General features: G+C 38.4%; 1 protein-coding gene across 3 annotated transcripts in view; it reads left to right on the top strand.

The window, feature by feature from the left end:
- Positions 1–16,537, top strand: part of LOC149142280 (P-loop containing nucleoside triphosphate hydrolases superfamily protein) — a 360,356-nt gene that overhangs the window by 217,889 nt on the left and 125,930 nt on the right. For 2 of the 3 annotated variants that reach the window (XM_089449259.1, XM_089449257.1), the window contains exons 10-11: positions 7,705–7,791; positions 7,901–7,962. In XM_089449259.1, coding sequence (XP_089305385.1) covers positions 7,705–7,791; positions 7,901–7,962 — 149 coding nt within the window. Of the gene's footprint in view, positions 1–7,704; positions 7,792–7,900; positions 7,963–8,088; positions 8,364–16,537 lie in introns of those variants that run through there. The other variant, XM_089449258.1, reaches the window with a different exon arrangement.

The following is a 16,537-nucleotide window of genomic DNA, read 5'->3' as shown; positions in this document are numbered from 1 at the left end:
TGGCAAAACATTGGTAGTGATACGCCAGATTTGAAGAGATTTGCCATTCGAATCTTAAACCAAGCATGCAGTGCTTCAGGTTGTGAACGCAACTAGAGCATGTTTGAGAAAATACATTCTAAGAAGCGCAACCGATTGACACAAAAACACTTGAATGACCTTGTATTTGTGCATTACAATCTATGACTTCGCAACAAACAAATACTAGGTGAGACTCGAGAGCTTGAACTTGAAGGTTTCATAATCTAGTTTGTACTTTAAAGTTCAAAGTTCAAACTTCAAAGTGAAACTTTAATTCACATTTCAATGTCTCATGATAATGATAGGTATGGATCATTCACCAATCGACCTTGAAGAGATAGATTTGCAAACTACAAATGCGGCAGACTAGGTTCAATTAGAGGAGCCTCCTCTTTTAAGCCTTCATGACTTGGAGAACTTTGAGAGTCAAGCAATGTAATATCCCATATCAGGAATATACCCCAAACACAAGCAAACTCCAACCAGAGATGGACTAGGAGGGCATTTACCAGATATGTCGCCTCTAAAAAGAGGATGAGATCCGGAGGCTACCTGGCCCTTTCCAGACTCTGTCTAAGAGTATAATAGAAACACACAAGTGGTATAATAGCCGAGAATGCTCACAGAGATACAAGTAACAATGATACTATATATATCAAATAAACCATAAACAGATACACAAGAAATGCAGCAAGAAATGCTAAGCCATTTTATTATACTGAGCAATAAATGAGTACAAGAGGTGATTAGGCAGATGGCACCTCGACTTGCACAAGGCAAGTGAAGAAATACTCTCAGAATGACAAGAATGGCCTCTCTGCGTGGATGCTGTTGCTGCTGCTAGAAAACAAATGATGATTTGGGGTTGCTCCCCTCGGAAAAAGCTGAAACTCTGGATTCGGGCTCTACTCAAGAAACCTAGAAAAACCTAGAAAGCTTTCCTGGAATGGCCTCACACTGATCTGTGTCCCAGCTGCTGGGAAACTGCCGTGCTGTTGCTGGTGGAAATCGAATGAGGATTTGGGGCTGCTCCCCTCCTCAGAAAAGGCTGAAACTCTGGAATCAGACTCTACTCAAAAAACCCAGAAAAACCCAGAAAGCTTTCTGAAATGGCCGACCCCCGAAAATCACCCCCTTGGGGTTCTGTGCAGTTCCTCAAAGACGCTGATGAAATTGCTACTGAAATGCTGATGAAACTGCTGCTGAAATGCTGATGAATCTACTGCTGTAATGCCAATGGAAATATCTTGCCCGAGCAGGCACTCAAGGTCCCCCGGGGCTAAGGGTGAGATCTCCGAACGGAGACACTCAATGCACTAAACAGTGCTGCAGACTAGCTAAACAGCCAGCGTGCTCTAAGTCGAAATGACTATCACAAATGCTCATAACCAGAATAATCCCAAATGAGGGGGTTCCTCTCTACTTTATAGCCTCTGCCTCTCACAATCCCTAGGCTCACCTTTTCCTGCGTGATTCGCTTCTCGCCATGTGTTCCTTCCCTCCTGCGTACTCCCTCCATGTGTCTGCGTGGGCCCCATTTCTGTGTCTCCCTTTGGCTCCCTTGGTTCCCCCTTAAGTCACAATGTTGTACTACCTGATGAGCCCCAATTTTTGGTACAATTTGGGCTCATTTGGCCTACTTGCTCTGCTCAAACCATTCATTTTTTATTGCTTATGCATTCATTTCTTGGTTTATTCGTGTTGTTTGTAGGAAGAAGGGTAGGCATTCTATCTACGTGACTAATTCATGATGATTTCAGGTTTTGGCATTAAAAGGGAGCAAAGATCACGAAAAAGGAGACAAAGAGACAATGAGGTGGCACTGCTGGTTTTTAGGAGAGGATGTCCACAGTCTTGGGGACCTTCCTCGTGATTCCCACCATAGCTCCGAGCTCCAATCCAGCTCCCCACCGAGCTTAGAGGCAGCCAGCTGTTCTACAGGAACAACAGTTATAACTGTTCTACAGGAACAGCAGTTATGACTGTCCTACAGGATCAGCAGTTTAAACTTCAGTTGGACAGCCGAGCTCCTCAAATCAAGGACACCTGTTGGATGATCATTTTGCATAAATACTGAGGCCGTAGCCTTGGATAGAAGCTTTTTGAACCTTGGCATTACTCTTGTAATTTGGAAGTACGAGCTACAACTCGGTTTTTTGTTCCTTTTTGTAAGCCATTTTTGGCATGTCATCAGACTTTCGTTTATGAATAAAGGCAATCAGATTTTGGTCTCATTCTGAGTTTCTAAGGGAGCTATAGCTCTCAGGTTAGGGCCCAACCTGAGAGCAATAGATCTCCTCGGTGTTGTAATGTTGTTGCATTTCGTTCCAGCACTTTGAGTTTTTACTTTACCATGCAATTCGAATTTACAGTTTGTTAATTTAGTCTTTTTCATGAGCTTAGGTAGGATTAGCTTATGGTGAATTTGTTTCCAGTTGCTTAGGTTAGAAGAGGATAGATATAATCTATTGGAGCTCCAGAAAAAGGTTGTAAAGGCTCACTGCCATCTCTGTTAGGGATTGGGGTGCAGTCCATAACCAACCACCAAAAAGAAACGCAGTTCTTCTCACTTCCATGCAAGCTGCAACATAGACATTTTCGTTGAAGATCCATCCATGCACTTTTGACATCGAACCATACTTCTACATTTCACTTCCATGCATGAGTTTCATTTCTTGGTTTTCCATTGCTGCTCATAGGTTTCATGGCACAGTTATCATAGGTTAATGAATTTCTCGTTTTTGGTGCATAAGTAATTTGTTTCATTTACGCTGCTCCTTATCACTCCACTTTCTTCTTCTTCTTCTTGATCCCTCCTCAAGCCCTACTCGGCCTCTGTCCAGCTCATTTACCCTCCAACTCCTCCATTATTCACTTAGCTCCATTTACTTACACTTTCGTTGGTCCCATCCTTCCAATCATCAAACCACTGCATGCACTCTTCCTCCCTCTGATTTTCCTGCTCCTGAGCCATCACCAGCTCCATCTCCATCTCACCTATCATCCCACACCACTCCAACACTTCACCATCTCCCAAAACTTCCACGGCCAAACATCCTGTAGACTTGCACAGACTTCCTGTAGAAACCCCTGAGTTTCTTGTAGGATCCCCTGCAGACTTTCTGTAGAAGCCTGCAAACTCGGTTGCTGAGCATCCAAACGTGGTAGACTTCTGTGGACTGATGCTAGAGACCCTTTGGGACCTCCCTTAGCCATCCTGACCTTGTCCATGCTTTCCTTCCATTCCAACCGCTCCTGCACAACCAAACCCTAATCAAAAGCATCATCACAATAAATCCAACCACTTAATGAAAAAATACAAAAACATGTCTTTTCAGATGCAAGTAGCTTAGATGCATGTATTTCAGTTCACTGCAAGTAATGGCATTATTGGTAGTTGTTTCATTCACAGTTTTGCATAGTTAGGGTCTAGCTAGTTAAATTAGGGTTTACTAGGGTTTTCATGCTTTATTGGTTTCCAGTTACTTTCTGCAATTAGACTAGTCCCCTTTGAGTTAGCTTTCGTCCATCATTCATAAAGCTTCTTCTGTGAGCCTATAGAAGTTGGCTTGAGCCCTAGCGGACTTGTGCCAGCTGACCAAGTGACAACTGCGACAAGAGCTAGTACTTGTGCATACAGCACCGTCGCTTCCAAGTTTGTACGAACTACCGGGTTGATAAAATTAAGAGATAGGAAGCTCCAGGAGTTGTAGCATTATTGCTACAATACTGGAGCCCACCACTACCTAGGAAGTGATTTTTTATTCTAAAATGAGTTATGTTCCCCCTTCAATACTTTTTATTTACAAATAACTATAGAAGGCAAAAATCGAACAAAATCGAATATTCCAATTAGCCATAGCTAATTAGGGATATTACAAGCAAGCGAAGGAGTGGAAGGAATCACTTCTAGTTCTCACTCTTAAGAGTCTTAGACTCTTAGTTGCTGATTTTTTTTTGATTAGTATGCATTTTTTTGTAAACTTTTAGAAGCATATGCTTCTAAGTTCTGGTTCTATGTACTATGTAGTCACTGGTTAGAACTTAGGACTCAGGAGTCGAGACTCAAGACTCAGTGCTTTGGATCATGTTTGGACTCATAACATATATGAGATACTTATTCATTCATGATATTTTGGACATCTATTGATATTATGCATTGTTTGGACATGCCTTTACCGAATATTAATGAAAAATGTTTTTTTTAATTCAATATATGTGTATATTTTTATTTAATGAATTCAACGATTTTTTGCCGATTTTTCCCTGATCCGATTAAAACTCTTTGCTCTTTTGCCTCGCCGATTTATTGCCGATTTCGAGTCTGGTAACATTGGTCTCTATAAATGAACAATGTCTCTAATGACTCAAGACAAAATCTAGAAGTCTTCAATGGGGACTTTGACATAAAACATGATGACCCAAGCATGAAAATCCATGCTTTAATAAGTCATAACAATAATAATAAAAATTTTTGTTTCTTTCTTTTGATAAATACATTTTATTATGACTCAAATACAATTTATAAAGACCGAACCTAGTTACATTCTTCAACACGGGGGTGAATTAGTGTATCAACAAACTTATAAATTTAACACATTTCATCAACAATTAACCATGCAATCATGTATCATAATAATTTGCATCACAACAATAAATGAAACCATGCATCAAGAAGCCATCATCACATCAACACAAGAGGACACAAGCTTTTACGTGGAAACCCTTGTGGGAGAAAACCACAAATTCTTTTCTTCTTCTTCTTCAATTCATTACATGGATTCACAGACATTGACTTGCTGGAGGCACCTACCCTCAAGATGTGTAAGCAACTACTTGTGATAGGCTAAAACCTAATTGAGGCACAAATCTTGAAAATGTGCAAGCAATCACTTGCAATAGGCTACAACCTGATTGAGGCACCAACTTCAAGAATTTGCAAGCTTCGACTTGTTGTAGGCTTCAACTTGATTGAGGGGCCAACCTCAAGAATGTGCAAGCATCGACTTGTTTGTAGGCTTCAACCCGATTAAGGCACCCACTTCCTTCTTCAACTTTGTGTCGACAACCTTTCATAATATTTCAAACTGGATCCAACTGCTTCTGATCATGCTGCTGCTATCACACTGCTGTCATCAACCTGTCATATCGTGTCCATACCCTGTTGCAACCTTTTAAATCTGGTCACATAAAACCCTTCTCGGAACATGTTCTGGCCATATACACAACATCAACTGCAACCTGCTCAGAAGTCTCCAAAACACAACACTGATCTTGGACATCAGAAATATATCATCAAGGCTTTTCATGCCTTTAGAAATGTTCACTATTGAATCCTGATCATCATGCTTCTTTGTCCTGTATGGAATACCTTGTTTACCTGAACAAAATCATGAGCTCCAACTCATGAGAATGGATAGAATCACTAAAATCATGCCAAAAGCGGTATGTCAATCCACAAATCCCTTCTATTGAACTTTGGATAGGGCTGCAATATGTCAATAAAGATCTATCATTGCTCCAAGCTAGGTCTTCAACCTGCATCCCCTTCATCTAAATGGGTTGATCCAATGCATGGTTTGCCAGACTTCCATGTACAATATCTCTCATCGTCACTTGAAAGCTCTGCAAAATGTGTCTTTACAGCCTTCCAACAAATATGAAAAGATATATGACAAATTTCAGATTCTGAAAGAGAATTTTGAGTTCAGTCCATGACTTACTGCTCCTTTATATATGGCTGGAAATTGTTACAGCAAGCCAAAACTTGAATGTATTTTAGCCCTAAGTAAATTTCTGCATCAAAAGCACGTTTTCCAACAGGACCTTCAATGATAAAATGAGGAAATGACAATGGAAGAAAAGGCTGGAAAGTTCTGAAATAAAAAAATTCAAACTCCATGTAAGTTACAGCCACAAAATGGCCCTCCAACGGCTGCACATTTTCTGCATTTCTATGATCAACCAATTGTTTTCTACTTTTGGAAATTTTCTGCGTTATATATGAAAAAAACATAGCTGGAAATTAACAGTGCATCTAAAAATGCCATTTTTGAATGTGGCTGATCCAAAGGTAAAGATTTAACAACTTCTTCATATCTCTGGCATCACTCCTTATTACTACATTAAGAAAGAGATGAATATGAAAGCATGTCAGCTTCCAAGTGTTTATCTTCACTAAAATCCTTCTTCAGGTCTTTAGGAAAAGTATCACTACGTCTAGAAATTTGAAGAAGAACATTTCTTAACACGCCACATTTCTTCATGGCATGATGCCATGGAAGCTTGATCACATTCTTCATGAGCATGTTCTTGATCCATTTGGTCTTCCATGGACTCTAGTGGTCCTTTATCTTCAATTAAACCTCCTTCAAAATGTGTGTTGTTACAGCCTTCCTTTTGATCTTCTTCTTCAAATGTGGGGTCCCAATACTTAAAAAAAACTTGGATCCTACCTGCAAGGGAAGGTGTTTTTTTTGGATCACTACAAGTTTTGACCCAAGTTCTTGCATTTCCTTCTAGAGAGTATACAAAGAGTCTTATTGTGACATCTTCATCTGCTATATTAAGACTTGAGACATATTTCAAAATGAAGTTACATGAGAAATATAAAAATTACATTTACCCGTCATATTTTGGAATGCTATCCTTCCATCTTGGATGAAGCTCAATGGGATATCCTGAAATACCCTCTACATCAAATGATGGATATAGAACATGGAATGACCATGGTGTCATGAAAATAATACTTGATATAGAACCTGAAAGTTTTATTATTATACCAAGAAGCACTAGAGTCACGCAAGGTGAGTTCCTGAAATATATACTTGCAGTCCTTACCTTGAAAATCAACAATCCTTCATAATTGGAGTCACTGCGATGAAAAGAAAATATTCAAAATAACACCCTCATCAAAATTTGATGAAGCATAGTCTTCAATTTTTTTTGGAAAGTGGACTTTATCTCTGGCAATGACGTCAAAATGTTACGGCTCAATCTCTCATCTCATATGTGTAAAAACCCAAAGCACCCGGATGATAGACTGGTGTAAGGGGTTAGCCATTGTCACCTCATCAACTCACCTTTGCTCTTTAGGCTGGCTCTCCTCAGCCTCAAGGGAGGCTTCCCTAATTAGGATTTTGATGGAATTCTAGAGCAATGGGGTGCAAAGGTGGTTTACAAAATAAATTCCAGAAAAACAGCTTTTAAAGATATAGAAAATAAAGTGGATGGTGTGCTAGAGACTAGTGCCTAGTCTATTGGGTGAATGGAGTCACAAAAATGGCACAAATGGGTAACTATTCTAAAGATGAGAAAGAGGTAATATGGCTGAGAAGTACAAACCAATATTACCCTTTCCTCTGCCCTATACTGCAGAAACAAACCTATGGTTGTTGCATCTGTAGACAACACCTGATGCTAAAAAGGATAATAGTTACCAAGAATTATGTGTATACAGTGTACACATTTATTCTCTTTACTTGTTTCCTTAAAATAGAGCATCAGCATGTGGTAGATGTTACACATTTCACTTCCAATCTACTGTAAACTCCTTTTGTTTTTAATTTTATTCGCATAAAATCCTGCAATATGAGTTGACAAATTACTTTTCTAGACAGACATTTATTCGAATATCAGCCACTTGAAGTAAATTGTAACATTTTTCATCTTCCCTGTTGCCAGACACAAAATAGTCCTACTGGAAGGTAATTACTTGCTTTTGGAAGAGGGTCCTTGGAGAGAATTACCTGCCCTTTTTGATGAACGATGGTACTTTCTTCTCGCTTAACATTGTCAGATGTATTTTCTCTCAATCTATAATATGTTTTGTTGCTTATATATTATTTTAAGCTCTTGATTCTTAATGCATCATGAATAGGTTTCTTGATGTCAATATTGATGTAGCAATGAGAAGGGTTGAAAAGAGACATATATCCACAGGCAAGTATTATTCCACATTCTTTATTTTAGATAGGATAAAATAGCAGCAATAGCATTACCATCGAATTTTTTGAAGCAACCTGAAAAATTCATTTTACTGCTAAATAATAAAATTCTTTATCGCAGTTGAAATCAAAGCATCATACTTGGCAACATTAACGAATTTGTCAGAAATCTAAATCTGTTGGGAATTCTGATAACCTTGTCAGCTGAATTTCACAAAGTAAACATGATTTACTCTCATTAATATTTCAAGATTGCTACAGAACTCATTGCAGAAAAAACATGAGTGTTGCGTGCTTCCTCTCAAAGCAAGATAGGAGTTAATTTTTGGAAGACAATGTTTACGTTGAAAATTGAAGAATAGACGCAATAGTTGACGGGCGAAGTCAAAATTTTGTGAGACAGGATGTACTTGCAATATTATAAGAAACTTTTTTTCAACAAGATTAGGAGAAATCGTTTTAATCTGATCAGCAACACTAAATCACTTATCTGATTCAACCTTTTGCCTAGGTCTATTTTTAGAGTGAAATTATTGCCCTATCTTCCATTTAAATGATTTCCAATCTCATAACTAGCCTTTGATTTTCAAGATTCAAGAATTAAATTTCTCATTGTAGTTATTATTAGCACTTGAAACCAATGTGGCAAACTTTGTGTCAGTGAAAATATTGCTGAGGGTTTGAAAAAGAAAATATATACAACATTGGGAAAAATATTGGCAAAATTAAAAAAGTACAAAAATATTCATTTTTTTCAATTTTGTAAACATTTGAAGCAACAACAACATCAAATAAATGCGTTACCACACCTCAACATATCATCAAAAAATATAATAAATGTATCTCATCATCATGAGTCATCTACAATGAAATCAGATAAATAAACTAGTGATTCCTTATGCTCCTTTTATATGCAAAGGTACTAGCTCTAGAAATGGATTTTCCTCTAGAGGAAGAAGGCCATAAGGCTAGAATTGGATTTTGACGTCCTCTAGAGGAATAAGGAGATGCTAGACTCTGACATCCTCTACTGGTGCTATTGTTAAGGCCAACTTGCTTTGTTAAAGTCCATGAATATGGTGGCTCTAGCACACTCCCAATGTCAATAGTCACCTCTTGCAAAGGTTTCTTCTCTAGAACATCCTCCACCTCCTCCTCCTCCTCTCCTCTCTTTCCCTTGCTACATCCTCTTGTGCCTTCCCACTCCACAATAAAATGGTGGTGGCAACTGAAAATGCTTTCCTCCTCATGCTTGGCTCAAGTAAGAATAGTCTTTGCTTCCTTTGCTCTCCAAACGAATGTTATCAGAATGTGATTGGTCATCGAAGTAGGCTAGTCATCGAATTGGTCAATCCAAAAAATGTGAACTAGATTGGAACTGAAAAAAATATGGACCAAAAAATTGATCAAACAAAAAATATAAAATATTCAAATTTTGAAAAAAACATTTCTATTCATGTGCATCCATATCAATCCAAACCATTGTACACAAATATGCAAAGTTTCTCATGTAAAGTGCAATACCAAAAAAACACTAAATGCAGTCCATCTTTGAACCAAAATGCATCAACAAAGAAGCTCTAAATGGCCTCTAGAGTCCAAAAAAAGTCATGTTACAACAAATAATTACATATTTTCAAAATCATTACCTATATTGGGATCATTTTCGTCGATATCACCTTCTAAGCATTAAAATAAGATAGAAAAAACTTGACATGTCAAATCGGTGTTTTTGCTTGAGTGAAGAGTACATTTTTACAAGGGTCATGACAAAGTGTTGAAAATGTAACTATGTTCAGTCTTCATAATTGTCATTGTACTCATGTCATTATTGTTGGAAAATCAGAAAGGCAGAAATATTTTCTTATGATAATAATTAATTGTTAGTATTCTTGTGTTCTTATTAACTTTCTTATGTTCTTCTTTTATCTTTGTTTCATCAAGCAATTATCAAGTACAAGACATGAAGATTGGGGACACTAGATGTAGGTGGACAACCAGGGAAAAACCCCTATACAGGGGAAAACCTAGTCAACAACTCTTCCAGTAGTTTCACAAGACAAGACGAGATAATCCAAGACTCTTTGACTTAGACACAAAGTTCCTCCAATCACCAAGTCAACCCTTCCTTCCTCTTCAGATGATAACCTTCTAGCAACAACTCCAACCTTACAGCAACAGAACTTCGACCTAGTAGTAGCAGAACTTCGATCTGGTAGCAGTAGAACTTCGACCTGATAGCAGCAGTAGAACTTCGACCTCTCCAGCAGCAGAACTTCGACCCCAGTAGTAGCCCAGTAACTTCACACGAGAGAGAGTGAGAGAGATAGCCCAAAAACTTCGATCTTGTCCTTCTCCTGCAATTCTCCTTCTTCTCTAGGAACTTCACACTTTTTCTACTTCTCCTTCTTGTGTATCGAACTTGTTGAGTGAGTGAGCAAATGGATCGAACTACACTTCTATATATAGCCTCTTCTATGGGTCGAATTACCCTAATGTAGGCCGACTTCATTAGGTAAGGGCCAACTTGGTGTGGAGGTGACAAATGACTTATTTGACTCAATATTAATTATTTTTACATGATTCCAAAGCCCAAGAAGGGTCTTATAAAATGGAAAATGATTCTAATGACTCTTGATAAAACCTAGTCCTCAATGGGGACTTTGACCTAAAACATGATGACTCAAGCATGAAACCTATGATTTAATAAGCCATAATAATAGTAATAAAATTTTATTTTTCTCTTTTTTGATAAATACATTTCATTATGGCTTGAATACAATTATGAGGACTGAACCTAGTTACATTCTTCAACACTCCCCCTTAACTAGGGGGGTATTCATAATTACACATACATTTACAAGGACATGGGAGATCTCAAAACACATGAACTACGAAGAGTTTAGGCACACACGGTGCCACAAACTAGATTCCTTACTAGGACAATCTAACTGGGTGGGACTAAGATGTACTAAAGCTTTCAACCATTCTAGGTACCATCAGGTTTACTTGCTAACCATCAACCTAGGTAACTAGGTGTGTAATGTAAGGTCATAGCTCTATGACCAACGCCACCCTCCCTACTTTGGGAACTAGACATCGACACACAAGTCGACCAAATGTCCTCCCAAGCATACACAATGCCTCAAAACTCCCGATTATTCAAATCAGTAACGAATCTTTCTCGATCAAACAGATTGGTAACATCAAGCATGCACAACATGGTTCCAAAACTCCGAGAGATTTACGTGCACAACCCCAATCAGTAACAACCTTTCAAATATACATAAGTAAACACAAACCTTTGGGGTCTTCAGACATCTTGATGCTACTTTGAGTGACCCAATTAATCACAATAAGACTTAGTGGTTTTCCAAACAAATCTTGAGAGAAGTTTCCTCAACCATACAGCTTCTTTTCCTACTTCACATACAACAACATATTCTACAATTGGATCCTACTTTCCTTATTTTAGCAACACCTCAATATACATTCTCCAATTTCTTCTTCAAAGTATCCATCATGACTATAATATGCCCTCCCTCTCAACTTGGGAGATATACTTTTTCCTTAATCTAGGCTCCCTCCTAGGGAGATCAACTACTTGCTATGACATCGAAGAATCTCTCATGGCTTCATCCCTTCTTATCTAAGTCATATTGGTCATCATTATTCATATAACTTCCTTCATCATGCTTATCAATCAGATCAACTTTACTTACGAATATCTTCAACATCTTGAAGATCATGTACCTGCACAACTCAAACAACAAGTACAACCAAATACAAAGCATGAAGTTAACTATATCAGAATCATACATTAGACTTTAGACATCAAATACCTAAACTTAGTTAGGTTCATAATCAACAAGAGACACATAGTTTTAAACTTCAACTTCTTGCTCGAGACTCGTTATAACACCTAGATTACACCAGTAACTCAATTAAGATATCAGTCTCATTTTATCTAGGGCCTCAATAATACTTTCAGAGATATGACAGACTCTACTCTAATATATTGCAAACCCTAGAAGCAATTCAAACAAGTACAATTCTACATTGCATCTAACAATTTTAAGAATTTATGTGTTAGACTTCTACTAGGATTTAATGCAAATCTTAGATTTCATCTTTGAGACACTAAGCCTTAGATATCAACAATCAAAACCAATCATAGCACAATCTAACGTTTCAACAATATGACCAACTTTGTAAACACTTGACTTTATCATTACATTTTGAAACAATAGCACCATATCCTAGAGTATCAAACTTCCACTAGAACTTTGTTACAAACCCTAGAATTTACACAACAATTAGGTTAGCACATATACATATCTAGGATCTCATAATAATGCACATGCATATCAATATCCATTAGGTAAGCCCTAGACACAAATATCAATACATTTAAAGTTAGACATATAGCAATCTTGATTGGGCTAGGGTTTTGATCAGACGAACAAACATACACCTAGGGTTTCATTCCTAGGAGCTTATTCTAGATATATATAAGGGTTTTTCTCATAAACCCTATTTACCAAAACCTTAAAGGTTTAGAATTTTAATATATATTACCATCCGACCCTATAGGTTTAGGGTTTCCATAGCAATACCAAAACCCCAAACATGACATTACCATAGAAACCACAAACATCAAAAGAATAGTATTTTCTAGATTTCATCAATAACACTAAGAAGACTAGGGTTTCATAATCAATATCGACAGTCCCTTAGGTTAGGGTTTTACAAAGAACCTTTTTAGGGTTCCACAAGAGTGATGAATGGTTATAATGAGGGTAGATTTAATTTAATGATTAATCGCCCAAATGAGAATATTTATGATTCAAAGGTCCTAGACGTAACGATGTTAGTAATGTAAAGAAAAATTTAAAAGAAATGAATATACCTTTGTTATGAAGAGAACAAAGCTTATGGTTTAAGACATACCTTTGAGTTGTTCTTTAACAAACCTTGTAGGACATCAATTCTTGAAGAGCTTCCTTTACAACAAAACTTCTATCATGCTTCAAGCTTGTTCTTTGAGGTCTCCTTCATAACCCTTGAGTATATTAGCAAGCTTTCCTAAACAAGGAAAATATGAAAAGAAATGTTATTAACATCTAACACAAACACATCTAGATAAGAGAGGGAAACCAAATATAAAAGGATAATGCAAGGAATAAGATACTTATCTTTGGTAAAATGGTGAGGACTCCCTCTTAATCCAATCTTGAGGGATACCTACAACAACTCAAAAATGTTCTTCCAAAGCATGTTAGACCTACAAGTACTAGAAATCAAAACATAAAGGAAAACAATTCAAAACTTAGAGTAGAAGGATATGTAAGGGAAAGCATCCCTAGTGTTGAGAAATCAATGTTAGTAGAGTTAGGGTTAGATTTCTCTTTCTTGATAATTACTTGTGAATTATGTTGGTTTCTTTTACTTCTTTGTTATATTATCTTTCATCAAGCAGTTAACAAATTATGTGTGTATGAAGATCACAAAAACGCAAGACACAAGATGTAGGCACTATGCTAGGGCAAAACCCCTATCTAAGGGAAAACCCAGTCAAAATCCCTTCCTTCAATAGTTTTCTTGAGACTCTTCAACCTAGACATTGACCTCCTCCAACCACTAAGTCAACCTCCTCTTCCAACAACTTTGACCTAGAACTTCGACATTGCAGCGACAACACTTCGACCCAACAAATGGCAACAGTAGCAGCAACAACAATTTCGACTTGACAAGAAAGACTTCGATCTCCTAGAGGAATCCACATGAGAGAGATAGATAGCCCATAATTTTGATTTTCTTTTTTTCTTCTTCTTTCCCAAACTTCGCACTCCTTTTAGCCTCCTTTCCTACTTCACACTTTTCCAGTTCTTTCTTCTGGATATCCAAATTGTGTGTGAGAGAGTGGATGCTCCAAATGATTTCGAGCTGCTTTGTATATATAACCTTCTAGTGAGGTCGAATTTCCCTTCTTGAAGCCGACTTGATCTCCTTGAGGCCAACTTGGTGTGGAGGGGACAAATAACATATTTGACTCAATATTAATTATTTTTACATGATCCAAAAACCCAAGAAGGGTCTCTTTAAATGGACAATGACTCTAATGACTCAGAATAAATCCTATAAGTCCTTAATGGGGACTTTGACCTAAAACATGATGACCCAAGCATGAAACCCATGCTTTAATAAGTCATAAGTCATAATAACAAAATTCTTTTTCATAAGTACATTTTATTGTGACTCAAATACAATTATGAAGACCGAACCTAGTTACATTCTTCAACACTCCCTCTTAACTAGGGAGGTATTCATACTTACATATACAAGTACATGGAAGATCTCAAAACATATGAACTATGGAGAGTTTAGGCACCACAATGCTATGGACTAGATCCTTGACCAGGGAAATCTATCCAAGGTCCTTCAACACTTTAGGCACTCATGGTGTCACAGACTAGATTCTTGACCGGGGCAATCTATCTTGGTGGGACTAAGATGGACTAAATCTTTCAGCCAATCTGGGTACCATGAAGCTTACTTGCTAACCATCAACCTAGGGATCTAGGTGATCCGAGGTCAGAGCTCTATGACCAATGCCATCCTCCCTAATTTGGGGTCTAGACATCAACACATAGTGCCGACCGGATGTCCTCCTGGGGAATGTGTCGCACACACAAAGTCTCAACACTGTCGATTATTTCAATCGGTAGCAAATCCTCCCCGATCAAACAGATTGGTAACAAATCTCTCTTGTGTAACCAACATGCTATCAAACCTCTGAGAGATTTACCTATACAAACACAACCCCAATCAATAACAAACTTTCAAATGTCGATAAGTAAACACAAACCTTTGGGGTCTTTCAGACAACTTGATGTTGCTTTTCAGTTTATCATAGTAGGACTTCCAAACGAATCTTGACAAAAGATTCCTCAATCGTACATCTTCCTTTCCTACTTCACATGCAACAACATATTCTACAATCAGATCCTGATTTCCTTACCTCAACAACCCCTCAAAATGCATTCTTCAATTTCTTCTTTCAAGGTGTCCAGCATGACTATGATATGCTGTCTCTCTTAACTAGGGTGTTAAAATTGGCAACTAGGGCCAAACTCCATGTGGGTCATCTTATTTATGGTAGATGATATTTTTCTTAGATCCCTCTCATCGAGAGGTGTAGGATTGATCTAAAGATCATCTGATTATGATAAGTATTCATGGAGTTATGAATTTATTTGTATTATAAGACAATTTGTCAAGGTCGGCCAGCAACCAAATAAACCCCACGTGTGCTCAACGTTTTAGTATAAATAGAGGTGGCCTTCAAGTCATTTCAAAACACACTTGGGATCTCTTCCTCTCTCTACTTGTCTTTGGGTTTTAGTAGGAGGAGAGATCCTAAGGGATAACGTTGCCCTGATCCAGAGGGAAGAAAGTCGGAACTGTTGAAAAAGTTGGAATTGCTGGAAAAGATGGAAAAGCCAGAACTGCCGGAAAAGCCAGAATTGCTGGAAAAGCTGGAACTGCCAGAAAAGCCGAAACTGCCGGAAAAGTCGAAAAAGCTGGAACTGTCGGAACTACGGGAAAAGTCGGAAAAGCCGGAAGTGTCGGAACTACGGGAAAAGTAGGAAAAGCCAGAACTGTCGGAAAAGCCGGAACTGTCGGAAAAGCCGGAAAAACTGGCAAAGCTGGAACTGCCGGAAAAGCCGAGAAAGCTGGAACGACCGGAAAAGCCGGAAAAGTCGGAATTGCCGAAAAAGCCGGAAATGCCGAAACTATCGGAAAAGCCGGAACTGCCAGAACTGTCGAAAAAGCCGAAAAATCCTGAATTGCCAGAAAAGCTGGAATCGCCGGAAAAGCCAGAACTGCAGGAAAAGCCGGAAAAGTCGGAACTGTCAGAAAAGCTGGAAAAGCCGGAACTACCAGAAAAGCCGGAAAAGTCGGAAACGCTGGAAGAGCCGGAACTGCTGGGAACCGTCGGAACTGCCGGGAACAGCCGAAACTGCCAGAACCGCTGGGAATAGCCAGAACTGCCAGAAACTACTGGAACAGTCGGAGCATCGGTCTCCGAAGGAGAGCAACATGCAAGGGACAACTAACTAACATTGGGACAGTTGTATGGTACTTAGAAGCAAATACACCAAGCATGCAATGTTACAGCTTGTTGTCGCGCGGATTGACACGACAACGCTCAGACCGGGGGCTGTCACTCTGATCCCCGATCCCTCCGTTTAAGCCTGTCTCCCGCGGCTAAGGGGGGTAGACCCTGTGAGATGATGAAGACCAACTGCCGACCAGTTGGTTGGGAGACACGAGATACGATATAAAAAGCACTCGATGGATTTGATTAATTTAGCAGACCAGTGCCTTAAGAGATTATGGTTAAGATGATTACTTGTTAGATGATATAAAAAACGTGAACCATGAACAACAATCATCTATCATCAGCTAAATCACAATGCTCTTAGAATGACCAAAACGATATCCAGTGACTGAAATTTTTTGAAAAGATGAATGCCTTAAACCAAGAAACTGAAAACCCTAATGAA

The sequence above is a fragment of the Pinus tabuliformis genome, chromosome X, assembly GCF_031772625.1.
Source record: "Pinus tabuliformis cultivar Carrire ecotype Pingquan chromosome X, CPIR1, whole genome shotgun sequence".
NCBI classification, from domain to species: domain Eukaryota; kingdom Viridiplantae; phylum Streptophyta; class Pinopsida; order Pinales; family Pinaceae; genus Pinus; species Pinus tabuliformis.
This window is presented reverse-complemented; position numbering and strand designations above follow the sequence as displayed.